General features: G+C 46.0%; 1 protein-coding gene across 1 annotated transcript in view; it reads left to right on the top strand.

Annotated features, from left to right (window-relative positions):
* LOC130129052 (serine/threonine-protein kinase SBK1-like) overlaps window positions 1-23411 on the top strand; it is a 24785-nt gene extending 1374 nt beyond the window's left edge. Inside the window, exons 2-5 of the mRNA XM_056298848.1 lie at window positions 10794-10938; window positions 19121-19323; window positions 21282-21443; window positions 22308-23411. Coding sequence (XP_056154823.1) covers window positions 10794-10938; window positions 19121-19323; window positions 21282-21443; window positions 22308-22955 — 1158 coding nt within the window. The 3' untranslated portion in view covers window positions 22956-23411. The remainder of the gene's footprint in view (window positions 1-10793; window positions 10939-19120; window positions 19324-21281; window positions 21444-22307) is intronic.
* Window positions 23412-24225: the final 814 nt, after the last annotated feature.

Raw genomic sequence — 24225 nt, 5'->3', positions numbered from 1 at the left:
GCTGAATAAGATAGATAATAAATATTATAATAAGAGCTGAATATGATAAATAAATATTATAATAAGAGCTGAATATGATAGATAATAAATATAATAACAGCTGAATATGATAATATGATAGATAATAAATATTATAATAAGAGCTGAATATGATAGATAATAAATATTATAAGAGCTGAATATGACAATATGATAGATAATACATATTATAATAAGAGCTGAATAAGATATGATAGATAATAAATATCATAATAAGAGCTGAATATGATAATATAAAAATAATAATAATTTCATTCACATAGCACTTTTCTAAAACAATGCCACAAATTGCTTCCCCATAAAAAGAAAACCAGACAAGGCAAACACAATAGTAAGACCACACAAGTAAGAGCAAATATATTACATAAATATATGTATTTGTAAATATTATGAATATATTCATAAAAAGAAGGGTACTGCAGACGGTGGAGGGAGCCTTTGCTGATACCAGAACAAAGTGCATTACAATAGTCAGGCCGAGAATAGATAAGAGCATGTACAACTTTTTGCAGATAGATATTATTATAATAAGAGCTGAATATGACAATATGATAGATGATAAATATAATAATAAGAGCTGAATATGATACATAATAAATATCATAATAAGAGCTGAATATGATAATATGATAGATGATAAATTTTATAAGAGCTGAATATGACAGATAATACATATTATAATAATAAGAGCTGAATATGATAATATGATAGATAATAGATATTATAATAAGAGCTGAATATGATAGATAATAAATATTATAAGAGCTTAATATGACAATATGATAGATAATAAATATTATAATAAGAGCGGAATATGACAATATGATAGATAATAGATATTATAATAAGAGCTGAATATGATAGATAATAAATATTATAATAAGAGCTGAATATGACAATATGATAGATAATAAATATTATAATAAGAGCTGAATATGACAATATGATAGATAATAAATATTATAATAAGAGCTGAATATGACAATATGATAGATAATAGATATTATAATAAGAGCTGAATATGATAGATAATAAATATTATAATAAGAGCTGAATATGACAATATGATAGATAATAAATATTATAATAAGAGCTGAATATGACAATATGATAGATAATACATATTATAATAAGAGTTAAATAGGATATGATAGATAATAAATGTTATAATAATAAGAGCTGAATAGAATATGATAGATAATAAATCTTATAGTAAGAGCTGAATATGACAATATGATAGATAATAAATGGTTATAATAATAAGAGCTGAATAGGATATGATAGATAATAAATGTTATAATAAGAGCAGAATATGACAATATGATAGATAAATATAATAACAGCTGAATATGATATGATAGTTAATAAATATTATAATAAGAACTGAATGATATGATAGATAATAAATATAATAAGAGCTGAATGTGATATGATAGATAATAATAAGAGCTGAATATGATAGTATGCTAGATAATAAATACAATAAGAGCTGAATATGACAATATGATAAATAATACCTGTTGTAATAATAAGAGCTGAATATGATAATATGATAGATAATACCTGTTGTAATAATAAGAGCTGAATATGACAATATGATAAATAATAACTGTTGTAATAATAAGAGCTGAATATGACAATATGATAGATAATAACTGTTGTAATAATAAGAGCTGAACAGGCAGCAAGAGGGCAGCACACCGGCTGGTCAGGGGGGGGGGGGGCTGAAGTGTGCAGGGTGGGAAGACGTGGATGCTGTGCTGTGTGCACTGGAAGGTCGTGTGCAGGTCTTGTGAATAATCTATGTGAAACAGAGGCCCCCATAAAAACCCCGGCATCTCTCCCCCACACCGACCCCCACACCGACCCCCACACCGACCCCCACACCGACCCCCACACCGACACAACCAACCAACCAACACAGTCCAGCACCCGTCTAGTCCCTGTCCTGGGTCTGTTTCCTCCGCGTGTCCACGTCCTTCCTGGTCAGCATCGTTCTTCGACGTGTCAGCACTTATACTTCCTGTTTACTCCCCCCCTCGCCTTCCTCTGAACACTTATACATCCTGTTTACTCCCCCCACCTTCCTCTGAACACTTATACATCCTGTTTACTCCCCCCACCTTCCTCTGAACACTTATACTTCCTGTTTACTCCCCCCCTCACCTTCCTCTGAACACTTATACTTCCTGTTTACTCCCCCCCTCGCCTTCCTCTGAACACTTATACTTCCTGTTTACTCCCCCCACCTTCCTCTGAACACTTATACTTCCTGTTTACTCCCCCCACCTTCCTCTCAACACTTATACTTCCTGTTTACCCCCCCCCGCCTTCCTCTGAACACTTATACTTCCTGTTTACTCCCCCCACCTTCCTCTGAACACTTATACATCCTGTTTACTCCCCCCACCTTCCTCTGAACACTTATACATCCTGTTTACTCCCCCCACCTTCCTCTGAACACTTATACTTCCTGTTTACTCCCCCCCTCACCTTCCTCTGAACACTTATACTTCCTGTTTACTCCCCCCCTCGCCTTCCTCTGAACACTTATACTTCCTGTTTACTCCCCCCACCTTCCTCTGAACACTTATACTTCCTGTTTACTCCCCCCACCTTCCTCTGAACACTTATACTTCCTGTTTACTCCCCCCACCTTCCTCTCAACACTTATACTTCCTGTTTACCCCCCCCCGCCTTCCTCTGAACACTTATACTTCCTGTTTACTCCCCCCACCTTCCTCTGAACACTTATACATCCTGTTTACTCCCCCCACCTTCCTCTGAACACTTATACATCCTGTTTACTCCCCCCACCTTCCTCTGAACACTTATACTTCCTGTTTACTCCCCCCCTCACCTTCCTCTGAACACTTATACTTCCTGTTTACTCCCCCCCTCGCCTTCCTCTGAACACTTATACTTCCTGTTTACTCCCCCCACCTTCCTCTGAACACTTATACTTCCTGTTTACTCCCCCCACCTTCCTCTGAACACTTATACTTCCTGTTTACTCCCCCCACCTTCCTCTCAACACTTATACTTCCTGTTTACCCCCCCCGCCTTCCTCTGAACACTTATACTTCCTGTTTACTCCCCCCACCTTCCTCTGAACACTTATACTTCCTGTTTACTCCCCCCCTCGCCTTCCTCTGAACACTTATACTTCCTGTTTACTCCCCCCCTCGCCTTCCTCTGAACACTTATACTTCCTGTTTACTCCCCCCACCTTCCTCTGAACACTTATGCTTCCTGTTTACTCCCCCCCTCGCCTTCCTCTGAACACTTATACTTCCTGTTTACTCCCCCCACCTTCCTCTGAACACTTATACTTCCTGTTTACTCCCCCCACCTTCCTCTCAACACTTATACTTCCTGTTTACCCCCCCCCGCCTTCCTCTGAACACTTATGCTTCCTGTTTACTCCCCCCCTCGCCTTCCTCTGAACACTTATACTTCCTGTTTACCCCCCCACCTTCCTCTGAACACTTATACTTCCTGTTTACTCCCCCCCTCGCCTTCCTCTGAACACTTATACTTCCTGTTTACTCCCCCCACCTTCCTCTGAAAACTTATACTTCCTGTTTACTCCCCCCACCTTCCTCTGAACACTTAAACTTCCTGTTTACTCCCCCCACCTTCCTCTGAACACTTATACTTCCTGTTTACTCCCCCCCCGCCTTCCTCTGAACACTTATACTTCCTGTTTACTCCCCCCACCTTCCTCTGAAAACTTATACTTCCTGTTTACTCCCCCCACCTTCCTCTGGACACTTATACTTCCTGTTTACTCCCCCCCTTGCCTTCCTCTGAACACTTATACTTCCTGTTTACTCCCCCCCTCGCCTTCCTCTGAACACTTATACTTCCTGTTTACTCCCCCCACCTTCCTCTGAACACTTATGCTTCCTGTTTACTCCCCCCCTCGCCTTCCTCTGAACACTTATACTTCCTGTTTACTCCCCCCACCTTCCTCTGAACACTTATACTTCCTGTTTACTCCCCCCCTCGCCTTCCTCTGAACACTTATGCTTCCTGTTTACTCCCCCCACCTTCCTCTGAACACTTATACTTCCTGTTTACTCCCCCCACCTTCCTCTGAACACTTATACTTCCTGTTTACTCCCCCCACCTTCCTCTCAACACTTATACTTCCTGTTTACTCCCCCCCCCCCGCCTTCCTCTGAACACTCTTATTCCTGTTAAAACTTTATGATTTGATCTACTTTCCATTTAAATAAAATTCCACATTTTATATACACAGATTTCTTTTTTTCTGTTTTTTGGGGGGGGGGCAGGGGTCTTTTTCTCCCAATTGTATCCGGCCGATCCGGGGAGGGCTGCAGACTACCACATGCCTCCTCCCATACATGTGGAGTCGCCAGCCACTTCTTTTCACCTGACAGCAAGGAGTTTCACCAGGGGGACGTAGCGCGTGGGAGGATCACGCTATTCCCCCCAGTTCCCCCCCCCCCGAACAGGCGCCCCGACCGGCCAGAGGAGGCGCTAGTGCAGCGACCAGGACACATACCCACATCCGGCTTCCCTCCTGCAGACACGGCCAGTTGTGTCTGTAGGGACGCCCGACCAAGCCGGAGGTAACACGGGGATTCGAACCGGCGATCCCCGTGTTACTAGACAACGGAATAGACCGCCACGCCACCTGGACGCCCATACACAGATTGCTGAAATATTATATTATGTGATATTATATATTATATTATATTATATTATGTGATATTATATTATATTATGTGATATTATATATTATGTTGTATTATATTATGTTATATTATGTGATATTATGTGATATTGTATTGTATTGTATACAGTAAAGATATAAGACAGAGAGAAAGGTGATAGAGGACTCATATCCCTGGTATGGCAAATGAACCAGACTGTGATTGTGATGTGGGGTCTGATACACACACACACAAACACACACACACACACACACACAAACACACATACACACACATTCTCATACAGAACATCCTGTCATTCATAACTGTGGTACCTCTAAGCCACAGAGGCCCATATCCAGTGCTGGCTCAAACTAAATCTATCAGATGAACGAACACACACAGACACAGACACACACACAGACACACACAGACACACACAGAGACACACACACACACACACACAGTCTGTGTTGCATAACGTTGCTGGTAGGCTTGTTGTCCCTGTGAGGGGGACAGCGGGCCGTCTCACACTGTGACAGACGAGTGTCCTCCCTCTATACTGCCTCCTAAACCCCGTCGACTTCGAACCCCTTAAGCTATGCTGCTCACTGAATACCCCCCCACACACACTAACCCCCCCCCACACACACTAACCCCCACCCCCCCACACACACCAACCCCCCCCCCCCCACACACTAACCCCCCCCCCACAAACACTTTTATCCTTCAAATCCCCCGTCCAGTTATGCCACTCTATTTGGGGTCAGTTTACACCAGCAGCTGAAATGTGAGTTTTATCCCCCCCCACCCCCGCCCCCCACCCCCACCCCCGCCCTCCACAGGTAAACACTGACGTGCGATAACGGACCGAAGTCCAAGCTCTCAAACTCCCGCTGTTTGTTTAACAATGTTCAGTTAGTGCTGCTGAAAACGTGCGACTCGAACCCCTGAGCAGAATCCAGCGGGTTCCTCTGCACCGGCTGGATCCTGCCCGGCGTGGTTTTGCCCTTAAGATGTTGGGGGGATTTGAATTAATGCAAAGCACGATGCAAAGGTGGCCCCGCTACACCTGCCGGGCCATGACGGAGACCTCTGCACTTACTGCACCCAGGTCTCGCCTCGCACCACATCTGGTGGCCGGTGGTGCTGATGCACCGAACCTGAGAGGAAACCTCTGGAAGACTTCAGACAGTCCCCCTGTTCCAGCCGAGCAGGAGTCAGCTGGGGGTGTAGAAGAGCCGACTGGCAAGGTTAGGTTAGGAAAGACTGGAGCAAAGACTCTCAGTCACCCTGTTCAGCTGTTCCTACATCGGGTAGGCCAGGAACCAGCAACCAGCAACCAGCAACCAGGAACCAGCCACCAGGAACCAGGAACCAGGGACCAGGAACCAGCAACCATCAACCAGGAACCAGCGACCAGGAACCAGGAACCAGCAACCAGGAACCAGCGACCAGGAACCAGCAACCATCAACCAGGAACCAGCCACCAGGAACCAGCAACCAGCAACCAGGAACCAGCAACCAGCAACCAGGAACCAGCCACCAGGAACCAGGAACCAGGAACCAGCAACCAGCAACCAGGAACCATCAAGCAAGCAACCAGGAACCAGCAACCATCAACCAGGAACCAGGGACCAGCAACCAGGAACCAGCAACCAGGAACCAGCGACCAGGAAGCAAGGAACCAGCTACCAGGAACCAGGAACCATCAACCAGGAACCAGGGACCAGCAACCAGGAACCAGCAACCAGGAACCAGCAGCCAGCGACCAGGAACCAGCAACCAGGAACCAGAAACCAGGAACCAGGGACCAGCCACCAGGAACCAGGAACCAGCGACCAGGAACCAGGGACCAGGAACCAGGAACCAGCCACCAGGAACCATCAACCATCAACCAGGAACCACACATATCCAAACTACAAAAAACAAAAACACACATATCCAAACTACAAAAAACACAAACACACATATCCAAACTACAAAAAAACAAAAACACACATATCCAAACCACAAAAAACAAAAACACACATATCCAAACTACAAAAAACAAAAACACACATATCCAAACCACAAAAACACAAAAACACACATATCCAAACTACAAAAAAACAAAAACATACATATCCAAATTACAAAAAAACAAAAACACACATATCAAAACTACAAAAAAACAAAAACAGACATATCCAAACTACAAAAAACAAAAACACACATATCCAAACTACAAAATAACAAAAACACACATATCCAAACTACCAAAAAACAAAAACACACATATCCAAATTACAAAAAACAAAAACACACATATCCAAATTACAAAAAAACAAAAACACACATATCCAAACTACAACAAAATAAAAACACACATATCCAAACTACAAAAAAACAAAAACACACATATCCACACTACAAAAAAACACAAACACACATATCCAAACTACAAAAAAACAAAAACACACATACCCAAACTACAAAAAACAAAAACACACATATCCAAACTACAAAAAAACACAATCACACATATCCAAATTACAAAAAAACAAAAACACACATATCCAAACTACAAAAAACAAAAAACACATATCCAAACTACAAAAAAACAAAAACACACATATCCAAACTACAAAAAAACACAAACACACATATCCAAACTACAAAAAAACACAATCACACATATCCAAACTACAAAAAAACAAAAACACACATATCCAAACCACAAAAACACAAAAACACACATATCCAAACTACAAAAAAACAAAAACATACATATCCAAATTACAAAAAAACAAAAACACACATATCCAAACTACAAAAAAATAAAAACACACATATCCAAACTACAAAAAAACAAAAACACACATATCCAAACTACAAAATAACAAAAACACAAATATCCAAACTACAAAAAAACACAATCACACATATCCAAATTACAAAAAAAAGATTTCACTGTCTGAGACAGCGAACACCAGGATGCCTGTGGGAGCTGCTGGTCTGCATGGGCTAGCAGTTAGCTTAGCCTGCCCCACTTCCGCGTCCTGTCAGACCGCAGCTGCAGGCAGGGCCGTGGTCCCTGGGCCCAAGGGAAGCAGCAGACCAGGCTGCGTTTCTTGGTCTAACCAAACCGGACTGAGTCTGGACTCCTACATAGTATGTAGTTTGGGGTGGCAGCCATTTAAAATGTCCCTGTCAAAGGATATTTACATCATGCCACATAGGAGTCTGTTGCCTCCATACCTCCTCCTCTGCACAGCAAACAAAAACCAGGTGTCCAGGTAGCATAGCGGTCTATTCTGTTACCTACCAACCCGGGGATCGCCGGTTCGAATCCCCGTGTTACCTCCAGCTTGGTCGGGCGTCCCTACAGACACAATTGGCCGTGTCTGCGGGTGGGAAGCCGGATGTGGGTATGTGTCCTGGTCGCTGCACTAGCGCCTCCTCTGGTCGGTCGGGGCACCTGTTCAGGGGGGAGGGGGAACTGGGGGGAATAGCGTGATCCTCCCACGTGCTACCTCCCCCTGGTGAAACTCCTCACTGTCAGGTGAGAAGAAGTGGCTGGCGACTCCACATGTATGGGAGGAGGCATGTGGTAGTCTGCAGCCCTCCCCGGATCAGCAGAGGGGGTGGAGCAGAGACCGGGACGGCCCAGAGACCAGGACGGCTCAGAAGAGCGGGGTAATTGGCCGGGTACAATTGGGGAGAAAAAGGAGGGCAAAACAAGTTCACTGTGTCAGACGAAGATGCGACATGTGTGTCCCAGTTTTCAGGTATCCACCAAAACAGCTCACCCGCGGGCTGCAGCAGGAACCATGCAAGCCTCGCTTGTTCAGTGTGAACAAATGTTTGGATGTGTTTTGTGTATCGGTGTACAGAAGACCTGTGTGTGTGTCCGTGTGTGTGTGTGTGTGGGGGGGGGGGGGGGGCAGCCAGGATGGAAAGACAAACATTCCACGAGCTAAATTAAAGATCTTATTGAAGCAGAGAGAGTGTGTGTGTCTGTGTGTGTGTGTGTGTGTGTGTGTGTGTGTCTGTGTGTTGGCATTTACGTCTGTATGCGAGTGTGTGTGATTTGACCCCCCCCCCCAACCCCCAGCCCCCCAGGATTTCATGCAGCTATTAACAGATATGTTTATACCCTCGGATCAGCGTTGCCAACAACGCCATGACAAAAACAGCCGCCGTCCAGCCCCAGAGGCCCGCGGGCATTGACGCCCATGGAGGCGCCCCTCTGACCCCTCCTGCTTTACGGGCAGTGAAGACTCCCACGAGGAGGCCCACACCTTACTCAGAATGGAGCCTATGTCAACATTGGACCTTTTTATCAATATATTTATTATATAAAACTACCTATTTATATATATATTCATTTACATTTATAATATATACATATACTTACATATATATCTATCTATCTATTTATCTATTTATTTATTTAGCCATATTATTTAGTGATTATTTAGCCCTGTGATGGCCTGGCAGCCTATCCAGGGTGTCTCCACGCCTGCCACACAGTGACTGCTGGGATAGGCTCCAGCATCCCCACGACCCTGAGAGCAGGAGAAGCGGTTTGGATGGCTGGATGGATGGATGGATGGATGGATGGATGGATGGATGGATGGATGGATGGATGGATGGATGGATGGATGGATATGTTTATATCCATTTCTGTACGCATAGCCAAGTGTGTGTTTATGTGATTGTGCAATAGTGCAATTTCCCCTCCCTCCTTTTTCTCCCCAGTTGTACCCAGCCAATCACCCCGCTCTCTGGGCCGTCCCGGTCTCTGCTCCGCCCCCTCTGCCGACCCGGGGAGGGCTGCAGACTACCACATGCCTCCTCCCATACATGTGGAGTCACCAGCCGCTTCTTCTCACCTGACAGTGAGGAGTTTCACCAGGGGGACGTAGCACGTGGGAGGATCACGCTATTCCCCCCCAGTTCCCCCTCCCCCCAGAACAGGCGCCCCGACCGACCAGAGGAGGCGCTAATGCAGCGACCAGGACACATACCCACATCCGGCTTCCCACCCACAGACACGGCCAGTTGTGTCTGTAGGGACGCCCAACCAAGCCGGAGGTAACACGGGGATTCGAACCAGCGATCCCCGCTTTGGTAGGCAATGGACTAGACTGTCACACCACCCGGATACCCCAACAGTGCAACATTTAATCATCAGTCCAATACTCAATTAATACTTAATTGATAGTCCTGCCAAATCCCTACCGACCTTTATTATTACTGTTGAACCCCCTTACAGGCTCGCTGCTGCTGTGTGTTGTGTGTGTTGTGTGTGTTGTGTATCGTGTGTATCGTGTGTAGTCTAGTGATGATCCATGTGAGGTTAACGGAGGATCAAATTGCTTGTATGCGGAAACAGGATTGGCCATTATATCCGATTCTGAATGCGATTTCACCATTAACGATGGTGTTGTTTCATATTTTACAGTGTGTCGTGAATGCTGGGGCTTTACGTCCAGTGGCCAGGGTTGAGGGTGACGCCCAGGGGCAGTTCGTACTGACGCTAGCCAGCCACTGTGGCCTGCCGTCACTGTTCAGGCGCTCTAATAGAGGGGCACATGTAGAGAGGAGTGTTCTGAAACTGTTCGCCATTTATGAAACAAAAACCACTGCATTCAGATTCCCTTACTGAGGCAGTCTACAGTCCTACTGATTTATAATACTAATAATTATTATTATTATTATTACTATGTAATACTTACGATGGACTGAGAGAAACAGCTCAAAATATTCTTTATGTTTGAAAAATGTTTGAAAATGTGAAAAGTAAAGATTATCAGCACTTCTAGACCTCTTCTGTCCACCTGCTGACACACATGTATAAAGGGACAGAGAGAAGAATTAGGGGAAGGTGTCCCTCGGTGCCCAAATGAATGTCTACTCAATTAAGTTTCCTCTAAAGCAAAGCCCAAACCACGGCCCTCCTGCTGCAGGTTTGACAGGGAAACGGTCTTTAGCACAACACCGGTGATGTGTCGTCTGCCTGATGTGTCGTCTACCTGATGTGTCGTCTGCCTGATGTGTCGTCTACCTGATGTGTCCTTCCTGCAGGCTGCCACAAAGCTGCTGGACGAGATGTGTCACCTGACGGCCCAGTCGCTGGCATCACTGGACACCTCACAGCACTTCCAGGTCGTCAAGCTCCTGGGAGAGGGGTCATATGGCAAAGTGATGCTGGCTGTACACAGGAAGACAGGTAACAGCAAACCAGTTAATAGCAAGACAGGTAACAGCAAGACAGGAAATAGATGGACAGGTAACAGCAAGACAGGTAACAGCAAGACAGGTAATGGGAAGACAGGTAACAAGAAGATGGGTAACAGGAAGAGAGGTAACAGGAAGATGGGTAACAGAAAGAGAGGTAACAGGAAGATGGGTAACAGGAAGATGGGTAACAGGAAGATGGGTAACAGGAAGATGGGTAACAGGAAGAGAGGTAACAGGAAGAGAGGTAATGGAAGATGGGTAACAGGAAGAGAGGTAACAGGAAGATGGGTAACAGGAAGAGAGGTAATGGAAGATGTGTAACAGAAAGAGACGCAACAGGAAGATGGTTAACAGGAAGAGAGGTAATGGAAGATGGGTAACAGGAAGACAGGTAATGGGAAGACAGGTAACAGGAAGGTGGGTAACAGAAAGAGAGGTAACAGGAAGATGGGTAACAGAAAGAGAGGTAACAGGAAGATGGGTAACAGCAAGACAGGTAACAGGAAGATGGGTAACAGGAAGATGGGTAACAGGAAGAGAGGTAACAGGAAGATGGGTAACAGAAAGAGAGGTAACAGGAAGATGGGTAACAGCAAGACAGGTAACAGGAAGATGGGTAACAGGAAGATGGGTAACAGGAAGAGAGGTAACAGGAAGAGAGGTAATGGAAGATGGGTAACAGGAAGAGAGGTAACAGGAAGATGGGTAACAGGAAGAGAGGTAATGGAAGATGTGTAACAGAAAGAGACGCAACAGGAAGATGGTTAACAGGAAGAGAGGTAATGGAAGATGGGTAACAGGAAGAGAGGTAATGGAAGATGTGTAACAGAAAGAGACGCAACAGGAAGATGGGTAACAGGAAGAGAGGTAATGGAAGATGTGTAACAGAAAGAGACGCAACAGGAAGATGGTTAACAGGAAGAGAGGTAATGGAAGATGGGTAACAGGAAGAGAGGTAATGGAAGATGGGTAACAGGAAGACAGGTAATGGGAAGACAGGTAACAGGAAGGTGGGTAACAGAAAGAGAGGTAACAGGAAGATGGGTAACAGAAAGAGAGGTAACAGGAAGATGGGTAACAGCAAGACAGGTAACAGGAAGATGGGTAACAGGAAGATGGGTAACAGGAAGAGAGGTAACAGGAAGAGAGGTAATGGAAGATGGGTAACAGGAAGAGAGGTAAAAGGAAGATGGGTAACAGAAAGAGAGGTAACAGGAAGATGGGTAACAGCAAGACAGGTAACAGGAAGATGGGTAACAGGAAGATGGGTAACAGGAAGAGAGGTAACAGGAAGATGGGTAACAGAAAGAGAGGTAACAGGAAGATGGGTAACAGCAAGACAGGTAACAGGAAGATGGGTAACAGGAAGATGGGTAACAGGAAGAGAGGTAACAGGAAGAGAGGTAATGGAAGATGGGTAACAGGAAGAGAGGTAACAGGAAGATGGGTAACAGGAAGAGAGGTAATGGAAGATGTGTAACAGAAAGAGACGCAACAGGAAGATGGTTAACAGGAAGAGAGGTAATGGAAGATGGGTAACAGGAAGAGAGGTAATGGAAGATGGGTAACAGGAAGACAGGTAATGGGAAGACAGGTAACAGGAAGGTGGGTAACAGAAAGAGAGGTAACAGGAAGATGGGTAACAGAAAGAGAGGTAACAGGAAGATGGGTAACAGCAAGACAGGTAACAGGAAGATGGGTAACAGGAAGATGGGTAACAGGAAGAGAGGTAACAGGAAGAGAGGTAATGGAAGATGGGTAACAGGAAGAGAGGTAAAAGGAAGATGGGTAACAGGAAGAGAGGTAATGGAAGATGTGTAACAGAAAGAGACGCAACAGGAAGATGGTTAACAGGAAGAGAGGTAATGGAAGATGGGTAACAGGAAGAGAGGTAATGGAAGATGGGTAACAGGAAGAGAGGTAACAGGAAGAGAGGTAACAGGAAGAGAGGTAACAGGAAGATGGGTAACAGGAAGAGAGGTAATGGAAGATGGGTAACAGGAAGAGAGGTAACAGGAAGATGGGTAATAGGAGGCTGGGTAACACGAAGAGAGGTAACAGGAAGAGAGGTAACAGGAAGATGGGTAACAGGAAGAGAGGTAATGGAAGATGGGTAACAGGAAGAGAGGTAACAGGAAGATGGGTAACACGAAGAGAGATAACAGGAAGAGAGGTAACAGGAAGAGAGGTAACAGGAAGATGGGTAACAGGAAGAGAGGTAATGGAAGATGGGTAACAGAAAGAGAGGTAACAGGAAGATGGGTAACAGGAAGAGAGGTAATGGAAGATGTGTAACAGGAAGAGAGGTAACAGGAAGATGGGTAACAGGAAGAGAGGTAATGGAAGATGTGTAACAGAAAGAGAGGCAACAGGAAGATGGGTAACAGGAAGCGAGGTAATGGAAGATGGGTAACAGGAAGAGAGGTAATGGAAGATGGGTAACAGGAAGAGAGGTAAAAGGAAGATGGGTAACAGAAAGAGAGGTAACAGGAAGATGGGTAACAGCAAGACAGGTAACAGGAAGATGGGTAACAGGAAGATGGGTAACAGGAAGAGAGGTAACAGGAAGATGGGTAACAGAAAGAGAGGTAACAGGAAGATGGGTAACAGCAAGACAGGTAACAGGAAGATGGGTAACAGGAAGATGGGTAACAGGAAGAGAGGTAACAGGAAGAGAGGTAATGGAAGATGGGTAACAGGAAGAGAGGTAACAGGAAGATGGGTAACAGGAAGAGAGGTAATGGAAGATGTGTAACAGAAAGAGACGCAACAGGAAGATGGTTAACAGGAAGAGAGGTAATGGAAGATGGGTAACAGGAAGAGAGGTAATGGAAGATGGGTAACAGGAAGACAGGTAATGGGAAGACAGGTAACAGGAAGGTGGGTAACAGAAAGAGAGGTAACAGGAAGATGGGTAACAGAAAGAGAGGTAACAGGAAGATGGGTAACAGCAAGACAGGTAACAGGAAGATGGGTAACAGGAAGATGGGTAACAGGAAGAGAGGTAACAGGAAGAGAGGTAATGGAAGATGGGTAACAGGAAGAGAGGTAAAAGGAAGATGGGTAACAGGAAGAGAGGTAATGGAAGATGTGTAACAGAAAGAGACGCAACAGGAAGATGGTTAACAGGAAGAGAGGTAATGGAAGATGGGTAACAGGAAGAGAGGTAATGGAAGATGGGTAACAGGAAGAGAGGTAACAGGAAGAGAGGTAACAGGAAGAGAGGTAACAGGAAGATGGGTAACAGGAAGAGAGGTAATGGAAGATGGGTAACAGGAAGAGAGGTAACAGGAAGATGGGTAATAGGAGGCTGGGTAACACGAAGAGAGGTAACAGGAAGAGAGGTAACAGGAAGATGGGTAACAGGAAGAGAGGTAATGGAAGATGGGTAACAGGAAGAGAGGTAACAGGAAGATGGGTAACACGAAGAGAGATAACAGGAAGAGAGGTAACAGGAAGAGAGGTAACAGGAAGATGGGTAACAGGAAGAGAGGTAATGGAAGATGGGTAACAGAAAGAGAGGTAACAGGAAGATGGGTAACAGGAAGAGAGGTAATGGAAGATGTGTAACAGGAAGAGAGGTAACAGGAAGATGGGTAACAGGAAGAGAGGTAATGGAAGATGTGTAACAGAAAGAGAGGCAACAGGAAGATGGGTAACAGGAAGCGAGGTAATGGAAGATGGGTAACAGGAAGAGAGGTAATGGAAGATGGGTAACAGGAAGAGAGGTAACAGGAAGATGGGTAACAGGAAGATGGGTAACACGAAGAGAGGTAACAGGAAGAGAGGTAACAGGAAGAGAGGTAACAGGAAGAGAGGTAATGGAAGATGGGTAACAGGAAGAGAGGTAACAGGAAGATGGGTAACAGGAAGAGAGGTAATGGAAGATGGGTAACAGGAAGAGAGGTAACAGGAAGATGGGTAATAGGAAGCTGGGTAACACGAAGAGAGGTAACAGGAAGAGAGGTAACAGGAAGATGGGTAACAGGAAGAGAGGTAATGGAAGATGGGTAACAGGAAGAGAGGTAACAGGAAGATGGGTAACAGGAAGATGGGTAACACGAAGAGAGGTAACAGGAAGAAAGGTAACAGGAAGAGAGGTAACAGGAAGATGGGTAACAGGAAGAGAGGTAATGGAAGATGGGTAACAGGAAGAGAGGTAACAGGAAGATGGGTAACACGAAGAGAGATAACAGGAAGAGAGGTAACAGGAAGATGGGTAACAGGAAGAGAGGTAATGGAAGATGGGTAACAGAAAGAGAGGTAACAGGAAGATGGGTGACAGGAAGAGAGGTAATTGAAGATGTGTAACAGGAAGAGAGGTAACAGGAAGATGGGTAACAGGAAGAGAGGTAATGGAAGATGTGTAACAGAAAGAGAGGCAACAGGAAGATGGGTAACAGGAAGCGAGGTAATGGAAGATGGGTAACAGGAAGAGAGGTAATGGAAGATGGGTAACAGGAAGAGAGGTAATGGAAGATGGGTAACAGGAAGAGAGGTAACAGGAAGATGGGTAACAGGAAGATGGGTAACAGGAAGAGAGGTAACAGGAAGAGAGGTAACAGGAAGATGGGTAACAGGAAGAGAGGTAATGGAAGATGGGTAACAGGAAGAGAGGTAACAGGAAGAGAGGTAACAGGAAGATGGGTAACAGGAAGAGAGGTAATGGAAGATGGGTAACAGGAAGAGAGGTAACAGGAAGAGAGGTAACAGGAAGATGGGTAACAGGAAGAGAGGTAATGGAAGATGGGTAACAGGAAGAGAGGTAATGGAAGATGGGTAACAGGAAGAGAGGTAATGGAAGATGTGTAACAGGAAGAGAGGTAACAGGAAGAGAGGTAATGGAAGATGGGTAACAGGAAGAGAGGTAACAGGAAGAGAGGTAACAGGAAGAGAGGTAATGGAAGAGTAGTCTGTAAAGTGGTTTCTCAAACAAACAAAAGCAAATAACCTATGAATAAAGAAATTACTGCAAATAAAGTAAAATTTATGAAAATAGAAATGACAAATATAACAAAACTGGTGAGGTACAATGGTACCGCAAAATACGAAAACAAGAGGGTGAAAAGCGAGGGTAAAAGTGCAGTAACAGTAAAAAAAAGAGAAAAGTCAACATATAAGCCCGAGTACATGAGGAGAAGTTTTAAGAAATCCACACCTGCATCATCTGTCTTTGATTTAAAATCCAGATACCGGAGCCAGCGAGTAAAATATCACATCCAGCCTGCACAGCAGCAAACAGGACTGGACTACCAGCCGGGTCGTGATAAACTGCCTTTCACTATGTCAGTGGTGGTAGTAGTACTGCTACTAGAAGTATACTATACCAGTGGTGGTAGTACTGCTACTAGAAGTATACTATACCAGTGGTGGTAGTACTGCTACTAGAAGTATACTATACCAGTGGTGGTAGTACTGCTACTAGAAGTATACTATACCAGTGGTGGTAGTACTGCTACTAGAAGTATACTATACCAGTGGTGGTAGTACTGCTACTAGAAGTATACTATATCAGTGGTGGTAGTACGGCTAGTAGAAGTATACTATACCTGTGGTGGCAGTACTGCTACTAGAAGTATACTATATCAGTGGTGGTAGTACGGCTAGTAGAAGTATACTATACCAATGGTGGTAGTACTGCTACTAGAAGTATACTATATCAGTGGTGGTAGTACGGCTAATAGAAGTATACTATATCAGTGGTGGTAGTACTGCTACTAGAAGTATACTATACCAGTGGTGGTAGTACTGCTACTAGAAGTATACTATACTAGTGGTGGTAGTACTGCTACTAGAAGTATACTATACTAGTGGTGGTAGTACGGCTAGTAGAAGTATACTATACCTGTGGTGGCAGTACTGCTACTAGAAGTATACGATATCAGTTGTGGTAGTACGGCTAGTAGAAGTATACTATACCAGTGGTGGTAGTACTGCTACTAGAAGTATACTATACCAGTGGTGGTAGTACTGCTACTAGAAGTATACTATACCAGTGGTGGTAGTACTGCTACTAGAAGTATACTATACTAGTGGTGGTAGTACTGCTACTAGAAGTATACTATACCAGTGGTGGTAGTACTGCTACTAGAAGTATACTATATCAGTGGTGGTAGTACGGCTAGTAGAAATATACTATATCAGTGGTGGTAGTAGTACTGCTAATAGAAGTATAATATATCAGTGGTGGTAGTACTACTGCTAGTAGAAGTACACTGGTTCAGTGGTGGTAGTACTGCTAGTAGAAGTATACTATATCAGTGGTGGTAGTACTGCTAGTAGAAGTACACTGGTTCAGTGGTGGTAGTACTGCTAGTGGAAGTATACTATACCAATGGTGGTAGTACTGCTACTAGAAGTATACTATACTAGTGGTGGTAGTACTGCTAGTAGAAGTACACTGGTTCAGTGGTGGTAGTACTGCTAGTAGAAGTATACTGGTTCAGTGGTGGTAGTACTGCTAGTAGAAGTACACTGGTTCAGTGGTGGTAGTACTGCTAGTAGAAGTACACTGGTTCAGTGGTGGTAGTACTGCTAGTAGAAGTACACTGGTTCAGTGGTGGTAGTACTGCTAGTAGAAGTATACTGGTTCAGTGGTGGTAGTACTGCTAGTAGAAGTACAGGTTAAAGTGGTCGTAGGAGCAGCAGCTGTACAGTTGTAGCGATTCTCAGCAGCTTTCTTTCTTCATGTTTGTCTTCATTCCTTCCTTCTGTTCCTTCTCTTCCTATCCTTCCTTCATTTCTTTCTTTCTTCATGTTTGTCTTCATTCCTTCCTTCTGTTCCTTCTCTTCCTATCCTTCCTTCATTTCTTTCTTTCTTCCTGTTTGTCTTCATTCCTTCCTTCTGTCCTTTCTCTTCCTATCCTTCCTTCATTTCTTTCTTTCTTCATGTTTGTCTTCATTCCTTCCTTCTGTCCTTTCTCTTCCTATCCTTCCTTCATTTCTTTCTTTCTTCATGTTTGTCTTCATTCCTTCCTTCTGTTCCTTCTCTTCCTATCCTTCCTTCATTTCTTTCTTTCTTCATGTTTGTCTTCATTCCTTCCTTCTGTTCCTTTCTCTTCCTATCCTTCCTTAATTTCTTTCTTTCTTCATGTTTGTCTTCATTCCTTCCTTCTGTTCCTTCTCTTCCTATCCTTCCTTCATTTCTTTCTTTCTTCATGTTTGTCTTCATTCCTTCCTTCTGTTCCTTCTCTTCCTATCCTTCCTTCATTTCTTTCTTTCTTCCTGTTTGTCTTCATTCCTTCCTTCTGTCCTTTCTCTTCCTATCCTTCCTTCTGTTCTTTCTTTCTTCATGTTTGTCTTCATTCCTTCCTTCTGTCCTTTCTCTTCCTATCCTTCCTTCTGTTCTTTCTTTCTTCATGTTTGTCTTCATTCCTTCCTTCTGTCCTTTCTCTTCCTATCCTTCCTTCATTTCTTTCTTTCTTCATGTTTGTCTTCATTCCTTCCTTCTGTTCCTTCTCTTCCTATCCTTCCTTAATTTCTTCCTTTCTTCATGTTTGTCTTCATTCCTTCCTTCTGTTCCTTCTCTTCCTATCCTTCCTTCTGTTCTTCCTTTCTTCATGTTTGTCTTCATTCCTTCCTTCTGTCCTTTCTCTTCCTATCCTTCCTTCATTTCTTTCTTTCTTCATGTTTGTCTTCATTCCTTCCTTCTGTTCCTTCTCTTCCTATCCTTCCTTCATTTCTTTCTTTCTTCATGTTTGTCTTCATTCCTTCCTTCTGTTCCTTCTCTTCCTATCCTTCCTTCATTTCTTTCTTTCTTCATGTTTGTCTTCATTCCTTCCTTCTGTTCCTTCTCTTCCTATCCTTCCTTCATTTCTTTCTTTCTTCATGTTTGTCTTCATTCCTTCCTTCTGTTCCTTCTCTTCCTATCCTTCCTTCATTTCTTTCTTTCTTCCTGTTTGTCTTCATTCCTTCCTTCTGTTCCTTCTCTTCCTATCCTTCCTTCATTTCTTTCTTTCCTTCCCTGTTTGTCCTTCCTTCTTTTCTTTTGTGTTCATCCTTTTTGTTTCCGTTTCTTCCTCCCTTCCTCCCTCTTCCTGTTTCCTTATTCCCTCCATTCCGGTGTCCTTCCTTCCTTTTTATTCTTGGTGCCCCCCCCTCCCCTCTCCTCGTCCTTCTTGCCCCCCTCCTGTATCTCTCTCTTCCCTCCTGTCTTTCTGTCTTGCCTCCAGGTAACCCCATGGCGCTGAAGTTCTTCCCTCGTGACTCCACCTCGCTGCTCTCCTTCCTGCGGGAGTACAACCTCTCCCTGTCCTTCTGCACTCACCCCTCCCTCACCAGGGCCCTGGGCATCGCCTACTCCACCCCCTCTCACTTCGTCTTTGCCCAGCAGGCCAGCCTGTTCGGCGACCTCTACGGCGTCATTACCCCGGAGGTACGGAGCGGGGTAACAGAGCGGGGTCATACAGCGGGTCTCCAGACAGCCCCGCCTGTAGAAACGGGTCATTTGTCTTCTCGGGCTCCGACTGTGGGGGCTGTGGCGTCGTCAGCCTACTGACACCTTTGGCGATCCGTTCAAGATGAACGAGTCAGCACCAAACGCACTCATGATTCAGACATTCCCAGATAAGCTTAACATTACCAGAGGTGGGGGGGGAGGGGCATCCGGGTGGCGTGGCGGTCTATTCCGTTGCCTACCAACATGGGGATCACCAGTTCGAATCCCCGTGTTACCTCCACCTTGGTCAGGCGTCCCTACAGACACGATTGGTCGTGTTTGCAGGTGGGAAGCTGGATGCGGGTGTGTGTCCTGCTCGCTGCACTAGCGCCTCCTCTGGTCAGTCGAGCACATGTTTTTTGGGGGGGGGGGCTGGGGGGAATAGCGTGCTCCTCCCACACCCTACGTCCCCCTGGTGAAACTCCTCACTGTCAGGTGAGAAGAAGCGGCTGGTGACTCCACATGTATGGGAGGAGGCATGTGGTAGTCTGCAGCCCTCCCCGGATCAGCAGAGGGGGGCGGAGCAGAGACCGGGACGGCTCGGGAAGAGTGGGGCAATTGGCCGGATACAACCGGGGTCGGAAAAAAGGGGGGAAATCCAAAAAAGAAAAATGAGCAGGGGTAGAAAATATAAAAAAGGTGGTTAGTTTGCTTGTAGTCTTCGGATTTGTAGCTTCATATATGGGAAGGGCGGTGCAACAGCGTCGGGGTTCGGGTGCTGGTGTTAAACGTGCAGGTGTAGCTGAGTCGGGATCACTTCGGTACAGAGGCCGTCTGTCTAAAGCCGCCTACACGGGATGAGCGGAAAACCCACTATGCAGACTGAGCCGCTGTTTTCCTGTGGGGGGGGAGGCCTGGGGGATGGGGATGGGGGATGGGGGGGTCACACAGCGGGTGGAAGCACATCCAGTCAGACCACAGGGGCAGTTTAAATCAGCAGCTCTCGCTCGAACAGGCAGAAGAAGCTAATGCTAACTGTTGTCGTGACGTTTGCCACGCTGCCACGGCATTTCCTGGGAATCGTACCAAGATGAAGCAGCACCGCATGGCGCCAGCAGAGCCACCAGACAGGCCCGCCAGAACTGGTCTCCTGCTAGCAGCAAAGCTAGCTCAGACCAGCAGCTAATGTCTGGCTGTTGGCGCGAGCACAACTCAGACCGCTCATCGAGTGTAGGCGGCATTATGTTTATTTATTTGGGGTGGGGGGTTCCCCCTTTCCCCCCCCCAATCGTACCCGCCCAATTACCCCACTCTTCCGAGCCGTCCCGGTCTCTGCTCCACCCCCTCTGCTGACCCGGGGAGGGCTACACGTGGAGTCACCAGCCGCTTCTTTTCGCCTGACAGTGAGGAGTTTCACCAGGGGGACGTAGCGCGTGGGAGGATCACGCTATTCCCCCCAGTTCCCCCTTTCCCCTGACCAACCAGAGGAGGCGCTAGTGCAGCGACCAGGACACATACCCACATCCGGGTTCCCACCCGCAGACAGGGCCGATTGTGTCTGCGGGGACGCCCGACCAAGCCGGAGGCAACACGGGGACTCGAACCGGCGATCCCCATGTTGGTAGGCAACAGAACAGACCGCCACGCTACGCAGAAACTCTAGTACATCACGTGTCTTCACAATCATGGGGAAAATGACCAATGTAACTTTAACGATCCTGTTTATGTTCATTTAAATATTTACTACAGAGTTGGCAGACATGTACAGTGGGAAACCTCCATTCTTTCATTTCTACCTTCCCCTCCTCCTCCCCCTCCTCCTCCCCCTCCTCCTCCCAGGGGACGTAAAGCAGAACAGTGCTACATGCTACAATTCCTCTAGACGTGTCAGCGTTTGCCATTTATGATTCTCTCCCTTTCTCCCTCACCTCCCTCACACACCCCCCCCCCCGCAGGTGGGGGTGGAGGAGGACCTGTGCCAGAGTGTGGTGTCCCAGCTGTGTGGCGCTCTCACCCACCTTCACTCTCTGGGGTTCGTCCACCGGGACCTCAAACCGGAGAACGTCTTCCTGTGTGATGCAGCCTGTCGCTGGGTCAAACTGGGGGACTTTGGCATGGTTGGTACCCACACAACCACGCACACACACACACACAGACACGCACACACACACACACACACACACACACACACAACCACGCACACACACACACACACAGACACACACACACACACACACAGATCATGTAGGGAATATAGGTGCAGATGTGTAATATGTGTATGTTTTGCTTGATAAACCAATTGAAAGATTTCTTCTTCTCTCGTCACTTCAGCGTGTAGTAGACATGATCTCTTCTTTGTTGTTTTGGACACTTCTTTGGAGAATCAACTCTTGAACTGCAGCTGCCTGTCACATGCGTGACAACCTTCAGCTGAGCACAACCAGCATTTTTTACCCCCCCCCCACCCAGACACACACATCTCGAGGGCGTCCGGGTAGCGTGGAGGTCTATTCCGCTGCCTACCAGCACAGGGATCGCTGGTTTGAATCCCCATATTACCTCCGGCTTGGTCGGGCGTCCCTACAGACACAATTGGCCGTGTCTGCGGGTGGGAAGCCGGATCTGGGTACGTGTCCTGGTCGCTGCACTAGCGCCTCCTCTGGTCGGTCGGGGCACCTGTTCAGCAGGGAGGGGGAACTGGGGGGAATAGCGTGATCCTCCCACGTGCTACGTCCCCCTGGTGAAACTCCTCACTGTCAGGTGAAAAGAAGCGGCTGGCGACTCCACATGTATGGGAGGAGGCATGTGGTAGTCTGCAGCCCTCCCCGGGTCGGCAGAGGGGGTGGAGCAGAGACCGGGACGGCTTGGAAGGGTGGGGTAATTGGCCGGGTACAACTGGAGAGAAAAGGGGGGGGTGGGTTAAATAGCAACAAATAAAACAACAACCTTTTTTGTTTCTTTTCGCATTTGACTACCCCAAGGTGAAAGCCACAGGCACCAAGGTCCCCGAGGTTTGGTACAGCTCCCCTTACTGCACCCCTGAAGCAGAGGTTGCCAGGGGAAACCAGGACAGCTGGAGCGACGCCGGCGGAGGGAACGGTGGCGAGCGGGAGGAGAAGATGAAGAAGGAGAAGAAGAAAAAGAGAATTTTGGTGTCGGTGGAGCCCAGCACGGACTGCTGGGCTCTGGGGATCCTCACCTACGCCATGCTCACCGGCAGCCTGCCTTGGGCCCAGACCGCCTCCGACGACCGCTCGTACCGACGGTACCGCCAGTGGTTCGACGGCGCCCGAGCCCCGGACGACGTGTTGGACGTGTGGGCAGGAGCGCGGCAGGAGACGGAGCAGGACGCCGTCGTCTGCTCAAAGGGAGAGGAAGCGGACCAGAAAGACTGCCGCGGCGTGGCCCCCCAGTTCGCCTGTTTCACCCCGCTGGCCAGCGCCCTCTTCCTGTCGCTCCTCGACCCAAGGCCCGGGCGCCGCGGGTGCCCCGAGGACGTGCCTGGCTACCTGGGAGGAGACTGGATGAGGGAGAGAGAGAGGACGCGGCTGGAGGAGGAGAGGAAGAAAAGCAGAGCGAGAGGGGCGATCGGGAACGTGAAGGAGCTGGAGGGGAGGGGGCAGAGATGAGAGAGGGACGGCTCCACAACATGGAGGACAGTTTTCCTCCCCTTTCCAGGAGGAGTCATTGTGTACAGTGGCGTAAAGCAGGGGGAACACAGCGAAACCCAGTCCCCACTTTTTATCCAGGGCACGAAATCCTCACAAGTTCAAAGTATACGTCACAGTAAACAGCATCAGCCGGACGTCCCGTTATAAGAAACAATGTATTTCAGCTGGAAACACTTCAATTAATGATCTTCTGGGAGCTGGTTGAGTGACTGAAAATAGTAACAATACACAATAGTAACAATAAACAATAGTAATCATACACAAGAGTAATAATACACAACAGTCATTTACAGTCGCAGTTTATGTTTCTGACCAATAGGGATATATCATTCAGGATGCTTTAATGTTGCGCTATAAAAAAAACCACCCAGTCTAGATCTAAAAAAAAAAAGTCTAGATAAAGGAAGTCTAGATAAACCGAGTCTAGATAAACAGAGTCTAGATAAAGAAGGTCTAGATAAAGAAAGTCTAGGTAAACCGAGTCTAGATAAACACAGTCTAAATAAAGGAAGTCTAGATAAACACAGTCTAGATAAAGGAAGTCTAGATAAACACAGTCTAGATAAGAATGTCTAGATAAACCGTATCTAGATAAACACAGTCTAGATAAAGAAGGTCTAGATAAACCGCATCTAGATAAACACAGTCTAGATAAAGAAGGTCTAGATAAACCGCATCTAGATAAACACATTCTAGATAAAGACAGTCTAGATAAACCGAGTCTAGATAAACACAGTCTAAATAAAGGAAGTCTAGATAAACACAGTCTAGATAATGGAAGTCTAGATAAACACAGTCTAGATAAAGAAGGTCTAGATAAACCGCATCTAGATAACACAGTCTAGATAAAGAAGGTCTAGATAAAACCGCATCTAGATAAACACAGTCTAGATAAAGAAGGTCTAGATAAACCGCATCTAGATAAACACAGTCTAGATAAAGAAGGTCTAGATAAACCGCATCTAGATAAACACAGTCTAGATAAAGAAGGTCTAGGAGTGCATACAAACTGCATTACAGTACAGCATGCACAGTAATGTGTGCAGGACGTTGTGTGTGTGTGCAGCATCTTACAGTAGAAGCTACACAGTTTATCTCTGCCCACCCATAAACATGTCCGACACTCAACTGAGAGACACATTCTGGAAAGACACCAGAGTAAGATACTATGAAAGATCAAAAACACAACAACAACAACAACAACAGCAGCAACAACAGCACTCCCCAA

Source organism: Lampris incognitus, chromosome 18 (assembly GCF_029633865.1).
Source record: "Lampris incognitus isolate fLamInc1 chromosome 18, fLamInc1.hap2, whole genome shotgun sequence".
Classification (NCBI taxonomy): Eukaryota; Metazoa; Chordata; class Actinopteri; order Lampriformes; family Lampridae; genus Lampris; species Lampris incognitus.
Note: the sequence above shows the minus strand (reverse complement) of the source record. Positions and strands in the feature narration are given on the sequence as shown.